We start from the raw sequence: 21857 nt of genomic DNA on the forward strand, positions 1-21857 counted from the left end.
AAGATCAAGATAGGATAGAGCTCTGCCCGTACTCTGAGCCGATGACGGACTTTTGTCACCAGTAGCTTCACCATCCTCCCACAAACACCAAGCTGGTTCTGTCTGTGCTTCACAACAATGGGGCAGTAATGTCAGCGACGGGCGACACCGGAGCATCTTTTCAAAGGCACTGAAGCGGTGTATGGATTTAATGATGATGAAAAAGAAGAAATTCAAGTTCAAGGTGGATTTTGACCTGGACGAGCTGTCGTCGGTCCCCTTTGTCAACGGTGTCCTCTTCTGTAAAGTCAGGCTGCTGGACGGCGGCTTCTCCGAGGAGTCTTCTCGGTGAGGGTGCTTGGCTTTGATTCAGCCACTCAAACGTTGACTGACGGCGTGCTGTTCAGTCCGCAGGGTGAACTAACTCGTGCCTTTAGGAAATGTTAACAGCTAACTAAGCTAATGGGCTACAAGAACATAGTTAACGTCCATTAGTTGTGTGCCAATAACGTTAATGGTGTAGGGCTAATTAGTTTCTTCTGGTCGGTGCTAGTTTGCAGCATCGCGTTGCTTAGTTTTAGTAGCTTTGGGTGTTTGGTGGTAACGTTCATTTAAACAAGTGTCCATTTGGAATTCCCTGGTTAAATTTTAGGCCCACTTCTTCGCTTAGTTGTGGAATTAAGTACTGAGGGCAGCTCACTCGTCACATAGCTGTCACAAAGCTGAATATTACTCCTTAAGCTTTTCGGTGCTGACTCAATGGTGTCAGTTCCATATTTTGCCATGATGTATTCACTGAAGTAGTGGGATGTGTTTCAGTGTGTTTAATCAACCTCCCGTTAATCAACATATGAACCCGAGTTCTAATGCAAGGACTGTGTATATTGTCATATCCCCATTTCGTCAGAAAATTGTTTCACTTCTTGTGTATAGTTGTATGTATAGCTGACCAGTCTTCACATACCAGGCCAGCAACTTAAATTTTAAGTGTGAAGTTTTCTTCCTAAAGTTTATAAGATCATGCCAATGTAGTAAACATCAGTGTTATCAAATTGAGACGAGCAAAGATAATCATCTCATCTGATTATCTTTATTTTCATTAACTCTCAGATTGAATAATTAGACGATTACTGGCTTATACACTATTACATTTCAGTTTTTGTATACTCAGACTGTTAAATGCCTTTCCTGCAATACATACATAATAGAGCTGGGAGAAAAATTGATAGTGTTGCGGTGTTGTATGGATACAGGGGCATCAAATCTCGATATTTTATTATCTCTGGAAATACTCTGAACAAGAGGGCTCATCTTATGGACCGCCATCATGAGGTAATGTTATCCGAGCAAACTTACATTATATCCACTCAACCGAAAAACCATCCAACACTGGATACACTTAGCTTGGCAAGGCTGCTTGATGGTTGTATTGAATTTTTTGCAACTTGTGGTGACTAAATGGTTGTCCAGAGCACTCAGGACCACTTTTGATTGCAAGATGATTGCACAGGTCGCATGATAGGAATCAGCTTTTCTGCAAACAGTCGCAGCTTTGGTAATCTGTGAGCCACACTAGGGCTTCATGCTGAGCGCTGTCAATATGTTTGTTCAGTGTTCATGGAGAAGTCTAGAGAAGGTCACTGTGTCCTTTTGGGTTTAGAGACAGGATCTGATAGTGTGCCAAGAGAGAGGAACTGTGGTGCTGCATGAGGAAGTCAGGAGTGCCAGAGAGGTATGTGAGGGTGGTATAGGAAAGTGAGACAGTGGTGAAGCGTGCGTTAGGACTGACTGGTGGAAGTGGGATTAGATCAGACATCAGCTCTGAGTCTTCTCTTGTGTGCAGTGGTGATGGACAGGCTGACAGATGTGGTCAGGCAGGAGTCTCTGTGGAATATGTTGTTTGTAGATGACATTGTGATCTGCAGCGAGAGACCTGGAGAGGGGGAGGTATGCACTGGAGAGAAGAGCAATGAAAGTTATAAAGAAACGAGAGAATACATGTGTTACTGAGAGGAGACAGGTATGGCTGTGAACATGCAAGGAGAAGGGACGGTGAAGGTAGATGAGTTTAAATACCTGGGGTCAACCATCCAAAGCAACAGACACTGCACAAGAGAGGTGAAGAAGTGAGTGCAGGCAGGGTGAGGAAGAGTGTCAGGGTAATTTGTGACAGAGGGATAGTAACACGAGTGAAACAGAGATGGTAGTGAGACCTGCTATGATGGATGGTTTGGACACTGTGACACTAACAGAAAGACAAAAGGCTAAGTTGAAGATGTTAAGATTTTCAATTGGAGTGACCAGAATGGGCAAGATTAGAGTTGGGGTTAGATGGAGGCCAATGAGCCGCTCTGGTGACCCTGAAAGGGAAAGAAGTATCAATAAGAGCCTGAAATTTATATTTCACAGTTAGCTATGTCGCTGTTTGTTATTTCGCTGTCAGTAAGCAGTACCAGTTAACTTAAGTATGTGTTTGGATTTTAGTTATAAAAACACACAGAGCTGCCCAGTGTTGCTCAGATATATGTGAAGCTTCCCATAACATTAAGACAGTGATGGACAGCAGCGCTAAGGAGAAGAGACTCTGAGCCAAATGACTCATTTGCAGCTCTCGTGTCAATTCAGAGTAACAGGACAAGTTGTTCAAGTGATGGAGTAATTCCTTTACTTTCTACATTTTACAGCAGAGCTTCAGAATTGAAATATTAATTTTAAGCGTTATATTGTAGCATTGGGCTCAACGTAAGATGCACATTTTTCATTTTTTAAATGAAAAAAATCTAAGGCTCCTGCAACATAAACTCATTTGCAGCATCACTCTAAAAACCAAACCACGGGAAAATCAATTGAAAATTCAGAGTTCTAAGTATGCACATTAAAAGGCCCACCTACTCCTGAGCGTGTGTTGGCCACATTGATACATCCTTTCCATAAACAGAATCGACATGTGCAGTATCTCTGTTTGTACATCTACAATTAACATCCAGGAAATGACAACCCAGCTGCACAGGGTTTGTGTCTTTTTCTTATTGGCTAATAGGTGGTCTTGTGACACATGAGCTTTGCAGCTTACCTCAGCCAGTTGTAGTGGTTTGTGTGGAAACACAATTTGCAAGCCAAAAAAGTCATTTAAAACTAACAAATAACAGAGGCTGAGAAAAAGCTGCTTGGACAGCTTAAAAGGGGTTGCTTAAATCTCAGACTTGAATAAACCTAAACATGCACATCTCTGAGAGAAATGTTTCATACTCAAACAGCACCCTGTGACAGCTCCGCTTGTCTAAAATAAATTCAGGTTGCCACATTTCGAACAGAAGAAAGAATGTAAAGGAGGAGTTACTCGACTTTTAGCTTATAAGGTGGCAGAGGTGTGACATATATAAACTGGTAAACTCTGCAAATTAAAAGTGTCAAAATATTTGACCACATACACATTAAAATAGTTGTTATAAGGAACCGCATCATGAAGTACCAGCTTTTGGCCATGACAAGAAGTGACCTTTTGCAGAGTTGTCCCCCTAAGTATGTTAACTGTGTCAACTTAAAGCTGTTCCTACAGCATGCCCATTAATGCCTTTCACTCATAAATTAGACGGGTCTTTAACACTGGATAAAAGCAGCAGCACACATCGTTTTGTAGTTTTTGTAGGCTTTAGGGATTACATGGGCTTCACTCTGATTATATAACAGGCTTCTGTTAGCTAAAAAGGTCCAGTCTGTGCTTGACAGTGTGAATTAGGATGTTTTCAGATGTCATGTCAATGTCATCCTTTTATTATTTTTATGAAATCTGCGGTCTTTTCCACGTGTAAGTAACCACTTTAAGAAAAGAAGGAAAATAAAGATGAAGCCAAACAAAGTTCTGTCCCTAATTAATCCCTAATTGGCTCGACAGTGTTTTATACTCAACCCATTGCTGATTTAATAGGATTTTTCTTTCTTTCTTTCTTTTTTTAACATCAGTTTGGTTTATGTTAGACCGCCCCAAAAACTAGATTTCCTCTCAGACTCTTTTAATCTTCCAAACTGGAAGTGGAAGGGAAGTTTTCCTTTGGTGTAGCTTTTCATCTGATATGCACGGCCATTTCTGGAAAAAACAGTTTGTTCTATTTCTATAAAGATGCATCTTTGAAAACATGACAGTGAAAACATCCAGAGTGATCTAATCGAGGTCTGAAAGCTTTGCATCCAAACAGTTGAAAAGATTTGTATTTGTGGAAGCATTCCCGTGTGAAGTCTGCCTGCAGTCGCCTTTTAAAGAGCATGTGTTGTTTAACAAGAGACCCGAGCCGTGTAGAGGGATGACAGAGATGACCTCTGCTTGTGCTTAAAACCAGACTTAGTCATAACGCACGCTAATAGGATTTTGATGCGCGGAGAAGTGCAGTGAACCACAGCGCATAAACTCGAGTCAGAATTCCCGAAGCACACGGTGTGTCCAGCTGGCTGGGAGTTCCCTCTCGACTCGGGGAGTTCGCTGTCTGAGATTTATCAACCTCAGGATGGAGTCAGTGTTTGTGAAACATTAGTCATGCATCTGCTGCTTTTTATTTATAGTAATGCAGGGATACAGGGCAAAACGCAGCCCTGTATGTTCATTCGGTTTTGCCCATCTTAAAAAGGATCTGCACACCCTGCTAATTGTTGTAGTCTTAACGCTCCTTTCCGATTTCAGGCTTGTTACATCATTTTTATTTATACTGTATTAAAAAGTCTTTGTGTGTGTGTTGAAATCCAGCTGAAGCCAAACCAAATGAATGGTGTGTAAGCTACCAGATGGAAGCTGGTTAGGTGAGTGGGAGAGGAGAAGATGCCAGTGAAAGTGAGGCCATCTGCGGTATCGTAATTCTGCCCACGCTCAGTCTTTCTCTTTCACTTCGTCTCATCCTTTCACTGACAGCAGGCTGCACCTCACAGTCGTTTTAACCTCTAGACGGTGGAGGATTTGCCGCTCTCTTTTTACTTTCGTGCCAGTAAACACCACACCTGCTACCAAAGCCCCTGGATTTGTCAGTTAAATGAATCAATAGGAGAAATTAAGGCTGTAATTAAATAGCTTGCTTATTAGGTGCTGAGAATGAGCACATGGGCTCGTATTGGCAGCTTGAACGGATGCCCTTAAGCAGGGAAGAGATGCGGGAAATGTTAATCCAGCAGTCTTTCAGCTGAAGTCACTTCATTTGTTACGTAACAGAGATTGAAATTTATGAAATGAAGTTTCTGAGGGCGGGTTGCGTGGCTGTATACATGATTTGGGCTGGCTTTCACTTAAAATGTCGTGATACATTTGCGTGTTTGTTTTGGTAGCAAATCAAATAATTACAATAGATTAGAACTGATATGTTTGTTGGTTTGTTTGCTCTTTAGAATACAAATATTTATTTCTCAAATCCCTTCTGTATACAGCATACAATGCAAGTAGAGTCTAAAACAATAAAAAATACTCAAATGATTTTATCAATCATGCCAGTGTTTGCGCCAGCCTCTACTCGTTTAAATCTAGAGGCCAAGTTGTGAATTAGCTTTTCAGGCTCCAGCATACGAATCAAACAAACATGTGACCTTACTGGGTGCTTAAAGCTGGTGTCTGTGTGTCCATACAGGGAACCTGTGCAGGCAAACTGTGTCCGATGGAAGAAACGGTTCTCTTTCCCGTGCAAGATGAGCGCCAACGCAGGCACAGGTGTTCTGGACCCCTGTGTGTGTCGTGTGTCTGTCAGAAAGGTAAAGTATTATGATTTAGCCTTTTTCCCACCACTCTCATCTCACCCCAACCGGTCACGGTAGATAGCTGCCCACCCTAAGCCTGGTCAGTCCTTCTGGACAAAGTTTCCCTGTCCTGAGTTGATGCCTCCTGACGTTGTGATAATGAACAGAGACTTAGCCATTACTTGAGTCATAGTGGAAATCAGGACATAAAAAACTGGATGTATAAATCGCCTGTTATGTTTGAAAAAGCTGCTTCAGGAGTTTGGTTTGGGGTTTTTTGGCTTTTCCTCCAAATAAGCTATTTTTCTGGCCCCACACAAGTTACACTGTCTACACTAAGTTTGTGCAACGTTACAAGGCACTACAGCTTCATTAACAACCCAATGTCTCTGGCTCTTTGGCTCAGAGTACTACACAAAAGTTGTGCAAACTCCTGTAACGGACACAGTAAGCTAAGGAAACTAATTTACTTTAGCTTTACTAGAGTAACTAGTACATGTACATATACTCCCTATCACACAGTGTACACTGTCAGTGATCTCTACTCTAGTTTGTTTATTATTATGTATACCTGCCCAAAGACTGCAGATAGAAATCGGCTAGTATCTAAATCTGGTCAAAATCCAATTTTTTTCTTCTTATGAGATCAGTATTTTTGTGCATTGTCCCTGACAAATAAAGAATAAAACACAAAGTGTTTTCCCCAGTTCAGCTGGTGAATGGCTGTTTTCTTGCAGGACAATCACAATCTCCTAGATAACCATCTCCAATAGATCTAGGGCCTGTTCTTCGTACCTCGCTAAGTAAGTTAGCTGGATTAGATTGTTGACGATTTTGCGTGATCCTGGATCGTTCGGTTCCCCGAAGCTCATCCGGGACTTGCTGTCATAGCAACAGAGCCGTAAGCGTAAACCTGCTCTGGAGCAGGTTTACTTTATGTAAACAGGATTAGATCGCGGCCACGCAGGTATGTCCGCTTCATTTATACGAAAGCAACAGCGATATTCCACCACTGTTTCACCATAAATAAATAACATCAATGTAACTAAAGACAATGCAGCACTTGATCCTTTTATTGATTTCACACAGATACATACAGGTCATTTCCTAAAAAAGGGAAATGTACTATTAACATTCTATTACATGTATGTGATTATTACAGATGTAAGTCATATTTCAGAGTAGTAATTGTAAATTACTTCGTGTAATCAAGATGAGAGACCACGGCTATAAAAGCGAAGGTGGATTTGGGAAGCCTGTCGCAGCCATGTCCTGTCCGTTTACGCGAGCCACCCATTGCGGAAGGTGCAAGATTGATAAGGAGAGTCCTCAGAATTCAGCGTATATTGCGGGATAGACAGGATCCTTTAGCTCAGCGCGACAGTGTGCTCATTGAGAGATATCGATATTCCCGTGAGGGTATTATTTACATAACCAACTTGTTGACGAGGGGGTGCAGGACCACCACCTGTCTTTTTTTCCTCTGCCCTTTTCTTGGTTGCTGTTATGAACAAACTAACAGAGTATTACAGGCCAGTATTACCTTGCCAAGAGACGAAAAGCAATCTAAGAGATAAATATTACCATTCTGTAGAATACTCCTGTATTCCACTTTTACTTGTTCCCATGTTCTTGTGGGTCCTGTTGTGGCTCTAATGTGAAAGGGGATATAATATAACATATTATAATATAATATAATGCCATATGATATTGGACAATATAGTGTCATATGATAGATCTACCCTACCGCCTACTGGTGTTGGCCAGAGGGGCCGATGGCGCGATATGGCAGCCTGGCTACAACCGTAGCTGCCTCCACCAGTGTGTGAATGTGGGAGTGAATGAATAGTGGTATCGTACAGCGCTTTGGGTGCCTTGGAAAGCGCTATATGAACCCAATCCATTATTATTAGTATTATTATTAAATTACCTACGAGTTTGATTTGTCAGCAACTTTCTGCCAGCCCTCTCTCCTTGCTTCTGCAGCCTTTGCAGTTTTCTCTTGCGTTTTAATTAAACTCTGAAACTCCTGAAATCCCTCACTCATGAGTTCTTGCTCTGCTGCCGGAAAATACCGAGCGCGCCCCTTCGACATTTTCGCCGACCAATCAGCGGGTTGCCGATCAATGTTTCTACTATCGATGCGTAGCCCCTTTTACGACACCCAGTGATGTCACATTACTGCGTCCAGCTGTACTAATCGTCAACAGCAGGCGTGTTCGGGGAACCGGATTAGCGAGCTCACGGTTAGCGCGATGGTTTGGTCTTGGATGTGTCATTTGATCTTGGATGTAGTAAGCGACGTACGAAGAACAGGCCCCTAGTCTCTGGCTGTGAGCATGCATGTTTTCATGCTCACTATTGCACAAAGAGGAATTGTTGGCTTAGTTTCTATATTTGTAATATTTTGAGTTTACCATGTGACGTTCCCTGAGGTGACATATGATCTCATGCAATATAAACTAAAATCCAATTAAACTGAATCTGAAAGCTATTTCTGATGTGTTTCTCCCTTTGTTTTAGGAGACTCACAATATTAAGTAGTCAGATAATCCCTATGTTTCCTACATGGGTGCTTCCTTTTTACCAATGTAATTGTTTTTCTTTTCATGTTGTTGAAAATTTCCCATCACAGCTATTTGGATGCAACTTTGAAAGTTTTCTGGTGATAAGAACATTGTGTTTAACAACTGTAAAGTTTTACCTTACCTTACCTTTATCCCCTCAACCTTTTACTTTAGCTTTTAATTATTATACCTTTTTTAAATTACAGTATCAGGAATGTAGAGAATAAACTGATGTTTTTAATTTAGTGTTTCCCCCACAAAAAAATTCAAGGATCAGTTCAATATAAAACATTAGCATGACAGCTGGAGACAACTTATGGAACCTTTTTTTTTAACAGTATCAAGTCATTTTATTAATGTTATGTTTTTGTTTTTGCTTGTCTTATGCAGGAGCTGAAGGGTGGAAAGGCATACGCAAAGGTAACTCATTACAGGTTTACAATGCGCTACCCCTGTCCTCTGAGCCGAACCTCCAGGTCACCCAGATTTTACAGTAATCAGCCATATTGAAGTAGCTAGCCTTGTGAGCATGTAGCAAACAGATGGCCTTCACTGCCTGCAGGTTGGCTCATTATGTTATGCCTTTTCTATTTAGTTGAAAGTAATTATTTAATGAGCAAACTAAACCCTATTATTATACATACTTAAGTAGGTATCCCTTTCCTAGCTTATCATTTGAAGAAAAAGTGAACTGTAAGATTTGCTGATATTGTTTTATTCAAGTTTGTCTCCTGTCCTTCTTGATGTCATTTTCCACCCAGAGTTTGTCATATTGCTGACTGGGAAAAAGAGCCGTCTCCTCAGGGGCAAATAACAAAACACAAAGGTTACCCTGTGTCATTCTTTCTTTCTCCTTCAGCTTGGTTTTGCAGATCTGAATTTAGCAGAGTTTGCCGGCTCAGGGAATACAACCCGCAGATGTCTGCTGGAAGGCTACGATACCAAAAATACTCGTCAGGATAACTCCATTCTCAAGGTAACAGTCTGATGTGACTTCAGTGACACAAGTGCGGTGTTTTTCCTAAACTCAGAGAATCACACTAGAAAGGTTTTTGCATAAATGTTGCTAGCAAAGATGAGTCGTTCAGTGGAGCCAGAAATAATCCATGGCCATAGATGAGAGGTGTCACCTGTGGGAAATAAAAAGGATCGTGCAGATTCGTGCAGGCCCACAGTCGTTATTTGCTGTTTTTCATGACCCCTCAATCAGTGAGCACATTTTTGCTGACTCCAAAGCTAAAGTGGGCAACTTTTCTGAAGTTGGCCAAGTTGAATGGAAGTAAAACCCAAGCTAACTTTTTTTTTTTTTTCTTTCTCTCCACAGGTTATCATCAGTACACAGCTCATGTCGGGGGATCCCTGTTTTAAAACGTGAGTTAAGGCAATTTTTTGTACGTCTCTGCAGAGTCTGTGAGCAGAGATTGTTGACTGAAAAATGTTTAAACTGGAAAGTCATTTAAATCCAATCGTTTTCAGACTAAAACACTAATCATGCTCTTTTGTGAGCTGTGCTTATCTGGATTTGTGGATAATACAGCTAGGACAACAAAACCGACCCAATGACCTTTCCTGCACCGTAACTTAAAACCTCTTTGTTCTCTCAAAACGGCTACATTTGATGCACCGGCGCTGTTGCTTGTGCTCTGTCTTTACAGGTATTATTATTTCCTCAGTTATTCAGTTTCATATGACTAAATTAAATTATTACCACAGCTCTAGCTGTGTGCGTACTACTTACAGGTTTAAACATTGAGACTTAAAGGTTTCTCTGGATACAGGATTTTGCTACTCTAAAGTGACTGTGAGCTTAAGCTGTCATTATTTAAAGCATTGAGTAATAGCTTGTACATAATGTGTTATATTGTATTTTCTAATCCTTTAGCAGTTTTGTCTTTTTGTCTTTGCTTAGGGTTTAGTTGATGCATTTAAGTATTGGAGTAGAACATAAAGGCCAGTTGTTTTGCCTCTGTCATCAGGCCTCCCTGCACAGCAACAATGATCGCGATCCAGGGTGATACAGAGAGCCTCCTGGAAGAGAGGAAGGGAGGGGATTCACAGAAAGGCTGTTCCGGTGAGGCCGACGCTACATTACACTCCTATTCTCTGCTTCATCTTCTCATTGGCTTTGCCAAACATTTGCCGGCACCTGACAGATCGTACTTCATCACAAGCTGAGAATTTCTTCTTTCAGAGTTTAGCTCCACTTCTATGTTTCAGTTGTTATTATTATCTAAGATCGTGCAGCCACTCCTGTCTGCTCTGTCAGCAGGGATTTAAGTTCTCAGTTAGTACAACCGATTTCCATCAGTTGGAGTCGTGAACGATCACTCGTGAGATTAGCACTGATCTGGAGGAGGAAAAGTTGACTGACAAAAATGAGCATTGACAACCTGGTTTTCTCAGCAAAAACAAAACTAAGAATGAATGTATGAATAAGTAAATGTAATATTTAATCAACTAAAGTAAACAACTAATACAAATAAAAGAAGAGTATTAGAGATGGACAAATGAAAGTGTTTTAAAGCAAAGTGATGAAATTTTTATTCTGTAAAGGTTTTCCTCCACTGCTCAGAATTTATTTTCTTCAGCAGATTTATCTGCTTGGCTTGATGTACCAACATTAAAGGCTCCTTTTATTTGATTTTCACCCATTCTGGGTTCAAACTGATCAAAACGTAATACAGTGCGCTACAAATAATAGTCTCCATGCCAGCAGAAGCAAACGTTTCTAAAGATATTGAATCACTTTCAGGATAAATAATTTTGCTTCATTTTGATGTATTCCTGGGAAATTGTGTCAAATTAAAATATTAATGTTTTTCAGTCATTTAGTATCGTCTCTCGAGCTGAACCCAGACAGGAAACATGATCATGAAGGAATGAATAGGTGACAAATTCATGTTCTGAATGAGTCGCTGCTTTATAGTTGAGAAAACAGGAAGCTATGCAAATGATAAAACCAGGTCAGGAGTAGAGACAGAGCAGCTCTGTTTGATCTAATAAAATTTGGAAATGAAAATGTCAAACAGAGTTACTGTAGAGAGCCCATCTGTGTTACCACAGAGCAGAACAACCTGCAGACCCAGCTTTCTTACATAAACCACCATAGAATGACACCTGTAACAAAAGTAACACACAAACCTTTACTAGCTTTGACCTGTGAGTTACCTGTGATCTAGTGAAGTGTTTGATAACTTAATTCACTTTAATATGCTTTTGTCTGGCTCTTTGTCTTTTAATGCTGCTGTCACACCAACGAAAACAGTAACACAAGCAAAATGATTGTGACTGTCTGCAATATACTTGCAATCGTGTTGCCTTTAGAATAGCTGCTGTGAAGATGAGGGTTGGGTCACTTACCAGTTTTTGCAACTTTGGTACATCAATCTGCAATCAGTCTGCTATAAGTTTGCAATAGAATCGGGTCAAGTTGTCAATTATGTGGAACCTGTTTGTGATAATATAGCAAATAACTGTGATAATATCGTGTCATATTACAAATCTGTTGCTGTCTACATGCACAGTCCAGCCAGAACCTCATAGGTCTAAAACAGAAATTCCTTCGCAACTGCTGACTTTGCTGCAGGACAGCAATTAGCCTGCAGAATCACATTTGTTTTATAGAAAACAACCAGTTGACGGTACAGACGAGTTGCTCTGATCAGTGCAGACAGACTCGGATTGATTGCAACGTGTTGGAAATCTGTCTGCATTTATAAATGAGACTATGATTATTTGCAAACATTTGACAGGCTGTCTGAGCATTATTGCAGTCATTTCAAGTCAAACTATAGTTGTTGGAGACAAGTCGGCTCCCACCAAATGACCTAGTTGAAAATGGATGCCCTGACCGCTTGCAATCAGTTGTCAAAAAGTAAAAGAATCCAGTGCAGTCACAAGGCAACGGTGGATTCTAGTCACAAGAAGGTTGCTGTCCTATTTTTAGTCTTTTTATTTATCTATTTAAAATATAACCTTTTATTTATGAGGAAGTCTCTTGAGATTAGTCTTTTTCTCAGGGGAGACCTGGCAGAGCAGGCACTCAGCGCTAGTGTGACACAGCCTGAAGTGCAAAATAACATTATTTCTATTGAGATTTCTTATCTTTCAACTAACATTAATCTACATTTGAATGCTACAGATTTTATTTTTTTAAACAGAGACCTTCATCTGTGATGAGTTTTCATCCCTTGTAGATGGTGAATGTGACCGGGCCTTTTGGAGGGGGCTGTAATTGATGTGTCAAGTTCCTGCTAATCTGGTTTAGATTTATACAGGAAGATCATGGAGAGCTTCCAGGAGCTTCCCAGCATTGTAGCTTGTAAGATAAAGGCAGAAGCTAAAATTTATTTCAGTTAGGGGCAATCTGTAGCCCACGCTGTACTGTTCTGTGTAGCTGACAAAGCTAAAAGATAATAAAAACAAAGTGTTCATGAGTAGGTCATCATAATCTTAACAGTTATGTTTTTAGCTGTCATTAGTGTCACGCGTCGCTGCTGATATTCATTTGTCAAACTGCAGACTGTCCTGTCTGATTTTTCCTGTATTATAGACGCCATAACTCCTACTGTACTTTGCTCCCATCCCCTACTACAAAAACCATTTCTCTTGAAGATTTCTCTTTCAGCGCCTTCTTCACTCTCTTATTCAGTATGTGTGTTCATGTGTGAACGCATTGCTGTGTTTAATGCTTGTTCTTCCTGGAAGCTTCAGAGAGTAGCAGAGCTCTTTCATGTATAATTTAAACTAGCTTTCTTTTAGATGAACCCCAATCTGCTCTAACCCAGGGGGCTTTTACATGCTTAAAAATAGGACTTTTGTGCTAGTCTTTCTGGTACGGGTTGTGTGTTTGCATGTGCAATGCACTTGATGTCATTCCCAACTTGCCTTAGCGGTGCATCCCCATGTTTCGTATATGTGCAAGATGCGCGAGTTCAAGTCCTGTATGAGAGTCTTTGATCATGTTTTGTTGGTGGATATTTGTCCAGCAGAGATAATCTACACAAACCTGTTGTTGTGTCATTTAAAAAAATTTAGGAGAGGTGTAAGAAGTCTGTATGTTTTAGACAAGCTGCTGTTTCTGGCTGTGATCACTGTGGATTGGTGCAGTGCAGAAGGGAATTCTTTCTCTAAATTAGAGGAATGCCTGGAGTTAAAAGAAAAGAAGAAGAAGAAAGAAAAACTTGCTGTGAGGTCATTGTGACCACCTCCCCTCATGTGTCTCTGGTTGTTATCCCCCTCTATGTAGTCTATTTTCTGCTGTGTTGCTGAGGCTGCTGAGACCTTCCCACAGACATTTGAACTCTGAAATGTTATTGCTTTTTGGCAGCTCCCACTTTTTGCCCATTTGACATTAAAACTGTGGCACGTGTTTTTCTTTCTTTTTTTTCTTTAAAGGCTTAAATTGAAAGAATTGTTATCCAAGCTGTCAACTAGCATCCAGCTTTGCCCTTCTGATGATATATTTTCCGAGATTTTATGCATTGCAGACCATCTTTTTGGTCGCAGAACTAACTTGAGCTCTTTTCAGATGGAAATATGTTTGTTTTCGTCTGAGCAGAAGTGACTCTGTCCCTGCACATGCCAACTGTGGCCACTGGCTCATTAACTCAGAGATAGTGAATTATTTCACTCTAGATACGCATGAATATCTTTCCAGCTTCCACTACCTACTTCCACTTTGAATACTATACATAAATGTTAGTCCACAGCATGGGCTTATCTGAAGGCAGTTTCTTTATTTTATTATTTTTTACAGGATGCTTCATAGAAGCTGTACGTGCATGTTTTTCACTCAAATCCACATCCAACATCTGGGTCTGTACTTTTTTTTTAATCCAGCAGAGAATCGGGAAGGGAAGTGCCCTGTTGTGTCAGATGACCCTGGTGGCTGCTGCCACTCCCGAACTTCCAGCTACGCCAGCCAACAGTCAAAACTCTCAGGTAAGGGTATAAAATGTAAACCGTTTTTTCTTTTGTTTTTGTCGTTATCATCTACTGTTGTTCATACTTTGCTTTAGAGATAGTCTATGTATGTATCCAAGCTAGCAGCGAGTAGTAGAAATAAAACATAATGCTAATTTTTTTTTGTTCGCCTGCAATCAATTGTACTTTAAATAATAGGAGTGCAAGGTCAAAATGAGAAAACAAGGCCTTTGGATTGAGGAGGAGGGAAAGAATAAAATCATATTCCATTGACACTCCAGCAGCGCAGTTCAGAGCCAGGGCTCGAGTTTCCATTGCAGGCAGATCGGATAACAGTAATAAAAGATCAGAGGAAGTGAAGAGATGCACTGAGCTCAGCTCTAATGACCCGCTCATATAGAATTTAAAAATATATTTCCTTCCATGTGAAATGGTTGATAGATTTATTCAAACCTCTCATTAGTGTGTGGGAAGTGACCTGATGCCCGAGATCGCTTCTTGCTTTAGCTGGCTTCCCGCAGACATGAACAGCATGAGTGTGGGTGTCACGTGAACGGCTAAATCATTTAGTACAGAGCAAGTTACAAATCTGCTGCACAGTGCATTCAAAAGAACAAAAACTCTGTATGCACTTGATATGGATTGATTCATTTATGAGCTCAAATAAGTCATTTGTCTCCAGTTAGTAATGAAAATATTGGACTTGTGTGGGTACGTATCAATTGCTCTTTATTAGTGTTGCAATGCAGATTTAACCCATGTGCTATATTAGGAATATATATCTGCAGCAGGTCTTTGAAGTGCTACAAAACACTGGTGCAGGATTTGTATCCATATGATGCATTTAAGGGGAATTGTAAACAGAAAATTGTACCTGTTACAATCTCTGAGCTTATCAAGTAAAATACTGGTGCTGTATGTTAATACAGTCACTGCCCATGTCTCTCAGGCTATAGCACCGGTCACTCCCGCTCCTCCAGCATGTCAGAGTTCAGCCACCGGAGAAATCATTCAGTAGGCAGCGCTTCAACAGGTATTGGTAGCATCCCGGAGCCCAGTGAAGACAGAGAATCCAGAACCTGTCCAGCTTTGCCTGAGCACCCAACCTCCTCAGCAGCTTCCGGCAATGCTCCGGGCACACCAGTGCGGAGTGCATCCTCCTGTGAACGGCTCAACAGGTAAACCGGTTAAAGCTGCAGACTGAAATTATTTATTTATGCAGTGTGTACTAAAAGTATACACAAATGTTTCTTTATCATATTTGATGAGAGAATCCAGTTAGCATGCCAAACGTGGTAGGCTTTTATGGTAGGAGTTATACTTAATACCCCTGAGACCAGTGTCATGTTTCAGGAAGCAGCTGTTAGAGTAGAAGAGCTTTGGAGGAAGTGTATTTGTGGTTTCATTATGTGAGCTTTTATTCTTTGAAAGACTCTCATTGTGTTTATGGGATCTAAAAATGTCCAACCATGAGCAGAGGAGTATTCCTGCGGGCTAGTTTTACATGCAGCTTAGGATGCGTTTTGTAGGAATAGTTAAGCATTTATGGGAATTTACTTATCAGTTTTCTTGCAGAGACTTGATAAGGAGAATATCATATCTGCACCTCTAAATAAACTACCATTCTGCCCTGTTGCTAAGATACCTCACTGTGACAAGAAAAAGACAGGAAGTATTGTCATGCTTCTGTCCTCTGCAAAATGGCACGTTTAGTCTTTTTTTTTTTTTTTTTTTACAAGGATGAAATGAATAATAATTCATGTGTGAATTGTTGTTAACAAAGGGTGCCCCAAGTACATGTGGTGACAGGATAGCTTTTTCCTGTTATGTTGTTGCTAACCTAACCACATATTTACTTTTCTGACATGCAGCTGTAGGTAAATTTATCAAACTCAGGAAGCAGGAAATGATTGAGCTTCCTACACTTACGAATCGAGTGATTAAAAACTCAAACCTTTTGCCTGAAAACAGTCAATACAGATAAGATGTCCACAAAATTACAATGCATACGTGACTACCATGCTAACCTTGATAATAATCTTAATAAGCAGTGTTCACCTAGTTGATCACAGATGTTTTCAGTATTAACCACATTGCCAGCAAGTTACATTAACAGATGAGCAGAGAGGGGTAGTCAGAAGGCACACTGCACTAGCAGCAGCAGTTCTAGTGCTCTTCACTATACGTTCAGATACAGTCATGACCTTTTAGATCAGTTGAGTTCTAAATAATTTGCCTCGTCACTGTATTTACAAGTAATATTTTAAAACCTTTTATTATAATGCATAAAAAAATGTACTTCACTTTACATTTATGGTGATTAAAACACACGCCACTAGTGTTGAAAACTGGATGAATTACAATGGACGTAATGTAAGTGATTGAAACAGTAGCTGAAACACTGTATAGTTTTGACTGGGTAAGCAGAAGTAAGCAGGTTGATCACTCCACTTCATTAGCACAAAATGAAATGTGAAGTACAGGAAGCAAAGCTTCAGTTTGACTCTGCAGTAAAAGCAGCTGTCCTCAAACACTCCAGACGCTCTTGTGTATTCTCCCCTCAGACACCCAGTGAAACAGGACTCCATGGAGTCTCAGCTGAAGAGAATGGACGACACTCGGGTGGATGCTGACGATGTTGTGGAAAAGATTCTCCAGAGTCAGGACTTTACACCCGGCCTACTGGACTCAAGTGCTGAGGGTATGACATGTCCACTTTTTTGTTTTTTGTTTGCAGTTGTTGTTTTTCTTTTCTTATCCTTACACTAAAATGACATAAACACGAGCTATGGGACCTTTCCTTTTAAACTGGTCTCTTAGATAAAGAATAAATTGTCAGTTTCAAAACTTGCATCTCTGTGAAATATATAAATGAAGAAAATCTTCACAGGCAGAAGCAAGTAGTATCTGATGGATCTACAGAGATTTCAGCTTAATGAATAACTAAAATAGATGAATCAATACAAAACAAAACAATGGGATTCATCCCAATTCTAGGTTACTACTGCATGTGTTTAATGCACGGCACATTTGCATATTCATTTCCCATGAGTCAGTGTGTGTGTGTGTACTTTAAGGAGTGAGGCATTGTTTTCCCTTCCAAGGTCTCATCCAGCTCAAAGCTACAAATGGAAAGCTGCTGTCAATAGATGATTATTTTTAGGTTGCCTAGCAACTGGCTGCTCGTCATGACAAGAATTATACAGGAGGATGTGGGTTCTCCGTGTACTGACCAAATGTTATGAACACCGTTTCAGAGGAAGGCCTGCGGCTGTTTGTTGGACCCGGGGGAAGTACAGCGCTTGGAAGTCATCACCTTCCCACCAGGTGAGCATCACAATTACCTGAAGAAAGCAAGCAAACTAGTGTAGGGATTTCTGAGGGTATGATTCCAGAGAGACGAGTGTACAAACGCGTTCCAAATTATTATGCAAATAAGATTTTAGTGTCGTAAACATTCAATCTTTTGTTTTCAGTTAAACTCATGGATGGTATTGTGTCTCTGGGCTCTTTGGATCACTGATATCAATCTCAGACAGCTGTCATAATTAGTTTGCCAGGTGAGCCCAATAAAATGAAAACTACTTAAGATGTTCCACATCATTGAGCATGCCACAGGTTTCAAGCAATATGGGAAAGTAAAAGGATCTCTGCTGCAGAAATGTGTTGGTGCAATACCTTACACAAGGTCTGAGAACATTAGATGTAATATGAAAACTTAAGCGTAACCATTGTACTGTGAAGAAACTTGTGGCTGAGTCAGAGCACAGACGGGTTCGTGCAGACTAAGGCATAGAGATGAAGGTTTCTGCCAGACAAATTCATCAGATTCACAGAACAGCTGCTAAAATGCCATTACAAAGCAGCAAGCAGGTAATTGAAGCTGCTGGTAGTACCGAAAACCTCCAGAGGCTTGCAGTTATGCATAAACCTACCATTTTGGCCACCACCTAACCAATACTCACAAGCAGGAATGGTTACAGTAGGCCCAGAAATACATCAAGAGTAATTTTCAAGCAGTCTTACTGAGGGGTGCAGTCCCACTCTCTGGCATTGGCAGCTATGGGAATAAAAGAAGAGAAACACATGGTGTGTGGCCCGCATCCTCCCCTGACATCAACCCTGTGGAGAACCTTTGGAACATCCTCAGGCAAAAGATCTGAGGGTGACGAGGCAGTTCACATCAAAACAGCAGCTGTGGGAGGTTATTCTGACATCTTACAAAGAAATACAGGCAGAAACTCTCCAAAAACCTGGAAGTTCAATGGATGCAAGAATGTGAAACTTGTATCAAAGAAGGGTTCCTGAGTTAACATGGAGTTTGGCCTGTTATGGTTTCAGTAAATATGACCTTATGCTGCAAATTTATCAATTTTCAGTTGTTTATAACCAATAAAATGTTTTGAAACTGTTGTGCATAATAATTTGGATCAGTGCATTTTGAGGGTTTTGTTTGTTTGTTTGTTTGTTTGTTTGTTTGTTTTAAATTTGCAAAACCACAGCTGTCACTGGGAGGTTTGTTCAATAAAATCTGAATTGTGCTCTGACGGTTGACTTGAAAAGTACACTGACTGTCATTGAATCGACTATAAAGGAAAGCGACAAATATCATTTGCATAATAATTTGGAATGCAGTGTAGTGACTTCACAGCAGCACAGTTGTCTCAATATTAATGCAGACAAAAAGCTGATAGTGGTTCTTCCTAAAGTTTACAGGTTTGGTGCAGAGCAAAGGAAAGTTCTGATGACCAAAGACTTTGCAATGAAGCACTACCTGAGAGATAGAGGGGGACTGTTTTGTTTTCAATCAAACTCAATGTAACAAAACTTCTAACATCTGTTTACCAGACCAGCCTTGGAGCTCAGATGATATTTTGTACCTCCCACCCCATCTTGGTTTTATATAACACGATTTCAGTTTGGTACCTTTTGTGATAACTAATGAAGATTTAAACAAGTGTGTGTGATTGCCAATTCTGCCTCCTCATGTCCTCTTAGGGTTGGTGGTGGAGCGTACGAGCAGGTGGTGATTAAGCGTTAGACGTGCAGCATCTCTGATTACACCTGAAACAACTGGAAATGAGACCGTTTCCATTTCAACCTTCATTCCTACTCGATCAGCATGTGTCTAAGCTGATCACTCAGTGATCCGTCGACATTACACCAGTGCCCTTCCTGTGTTTATATCGGTTAAGATATCATTAGGAGAAAGAAGTGGACGGGTTTTATCTTAAAGAATCAATGAGAGGAGGAAACACAGTGACCAATTGTTCTAAAACACTTGTGCATCTAAATTCTGGCTCCCTGCTATCCAAACTCCAAACATCCAAAGTAAAACCAACTGAAACTTTTATGAAGTGAAAAATCTACCTTTCCTCTCCAGACGGCACAAGGATGGGAAGATCAGAACGGACTGAAAACACATCACATCCTATCAGGACATTCCTTTGGTGTTTGTTTTGGACTTCCTTTATCAAATAGGATTTAATCTCTGCTGATAAGCTGCTCAAAAAGTAGTCGTTGGCACTCCGGTGAGAATATTTTGCTATGAAAAATTGAGCTATTTGATGTGTGAATGTGTGTGAGTGTATGTGGTTATTCCTTTGTTGTGCTGGTACACCGGCCACTTTTATTAGCAGCAACAGTAACGCTGTTATCTCAGTGAAGGGACACATAATCTCTTGTGAGGAATGCCACATTGGTACCCACACAGAGAAAAGAGGACAATTTCCCCAAATGTAATCACAGAGGCCCCCGTTGTCTAAATGCAGAGCTGTCAAAAATATTTAGTCAGTGGTGACTTGGCTATTTAATATTTGTTTTGCTATATAAACACTGTAGAAAATTAAGACTGTGCTTTTTAACAGCTTTAACCATGTTACAATTAGGAGATGGAAACTAAACCAAAAATCACAGCATCATCAATACTGCAGCTCAATAGAAGCTGAAGCAAAAGAGCATCAAGAAAACCCCTGAAGTGAAGCTGAAACTAAATTAAAATCGGATCATTTCCCTAATTGGCAACCTCATTCTCTAGTTTCTTCCTCTGTATAACAAAATAAGACTAAATAGTTCTACAAGCAACAGTCGCAAACTAAATTTCACAGAGTTGTTTTTGTTAAGTGTCTCCACACAAAAATAAAATGAGTCATATCTTCAATATCGTCAAAAAAATATCAAACTTATCTGTTTTTCTGGATCCAGGTGAATTAATCATAACAGTGTGGCAGAAGTATGTAGTCCCAGACTGCCCTCTTTTATCTTGTTACTGCTCTTTGCATTTACATGGCAGTGAATGCAAAAAATAACAGTGGCCTCTGATGAATACTGACATGGAAGGGTATATATATATATATTAAAATATTCACTGTTGCAGATGTATATCTATTTGTAGCTATATCACTATGAACTGTCTGGTGGATCAGGATGCTTGCACAAGAAAGATCCTCTGACACATTAACTGTTTGACTGGTGCAGCTGTTGTACACTATGGTTTTTTTCTTTAGTTTTAAAATATAGGACAGAAAAGGATTAGTTAAGTAATTCACTGCCATGAAGGAAATCCTCAATAGCACCTGTACTTCGAAGAAAAGACCCAGAGTATTACAGTAATTGGGTGTAACGTGTATATCTGCTAGCTTCATATCAGGAGACAGGCTTGAGCACTCAGATGCACCAGAGTTTTAAAATCCTTAGTGCCATGCATGTAGACTTTCCATCTCTAGCCTCTTAGGAGAGTGAGTGCACAGTTTAGTTGAACAAGTTAGCCAAAGTACACAACCGTTATTACCTGGGAGCCTGTAGGTCTATGCACATTGAGAGCATTAGACACAACAGACTGTACAGCATCTAATCTTGTCTCCTGTCGTAAGCCATAGTAGAAGTAGGATCAGTGCCTCTTCTAGATTAACTCTTATACATCTTGTATCAATATCTGCACAAAGTGTCATCAGTGTATGGTGTTTTAACTATACGTCAGTGTTCTGTCTTTACGTTCCCGTGCTCTGCATGACTATGCTGTCGTTTTTAGCTGTGACAAGCTTTGCAGAGCCTGACACATTGTAATGTTTTCTCCTCACTTGAGCTGTACCATCTTCTAATCCATTTCCACGCTGAAGGAGGGATGTTGCTTGCCATTTACTACGTAGGACTTAATTTCATTTGTTTGAAGAAGAGATGTCTGCATAAGCATCAGTGTATATGATATAAATGTAAATCAGTGTTATTTTGGTTTGATGTTGATCACATGTAATGAACGCAGCTGTTTTTGAATCTTTCATTGCTGATATTGTGCCATATTTTTGTTAAGATTTTTGTTTCTAAAAGTCTTTCACTACATATGACTGTTATGTGTATGATTTATGGTGACCGGTTGTTTTGTTTTGTAAAGTAAAAATCCCTTGTTTTACCTGTGTAAAACAGGTATGTTCATCTCGGTACCTAACATGTTGTTACAAACATGGTTGCTTCTTCTCTTCTGTGAAGCTGTTGTCTACAAAACTAAGGTGTATTCTTCTGTATAGTGATGTTCCGACACTGTCCAGTGTGTTCCCTGTTAAAGACTTGTTCTTTTGACCAACATTTGCTTCTTTAACAAGTGTACTGGATGCTTAAAATGTCTACAGTAGAATAAAATGATTTAATGTTCACTAGCCTGTGCTTTTGTCCTTTTGATGT

At 40.2% G+C, this 21857-nt stretch overlaps 1 protein-coding gene across 2 annotated transcripts; it reads left to right on the forward strand.

Annotated features, from left to right (window-relative positions):
* Positions 1 to 52: 52 nt before the first annotated feature.
* On the forward strand, positions 53 to 21829 carry eeig2b (EEIG family member 2b). 2 transcript variants are annotated; one of them, XM_085386842.1, is made up of 11 exons: positions 53 to 327; positions 5583 to 5703; positions 8646 to 8675; positions 9115 to 9231; positions 9580 to 9626; positions 10232 to 10326; positions 14097 to 14198; positions 15130 to 15358; positions 16745 to 16881; positions 17438 to 17507; positions 19179 to 21829. In XM_085386842.1, the coding sequence occupies exons 1-11, from the start codon at positions 182 to 184 to the stop codon at positions 19219 to 19221; spliced, it is 1137 nt and encodes a 378-aa protein (XP_085242968.1). In that variant the 5' UTR covers positions 53 to 181; the 3' UTR covers positions 19222 to 21829. The 2 variants fall into 2 exon arrangements, with proteins under 2 accessions (XP_085242968.1, XP_085242969.1); XM_085386843.1 differs by having other exon boundaries at positions 14100 to 14198.
* Positions 21830 to 21857: the final 28 nt, after the last annotated feature.

The sequence above is a fragment of the Rhamphochromis longiceps genome, linkage group LG17, assembly GCF_057381845.1.
Source record: "Rhamphochromis longiceps isolate RC_006_pf linkage group LG17, R_longiceps_female_GT1.1, whole genome shotgun sequence".
Lineage (NCBI taxonomy): Eukaryota > Metazoa > Chordata > Actinopteri > Cichliformes > Cichlidae > Rhamphochromis > Rhamphochromis longiceps.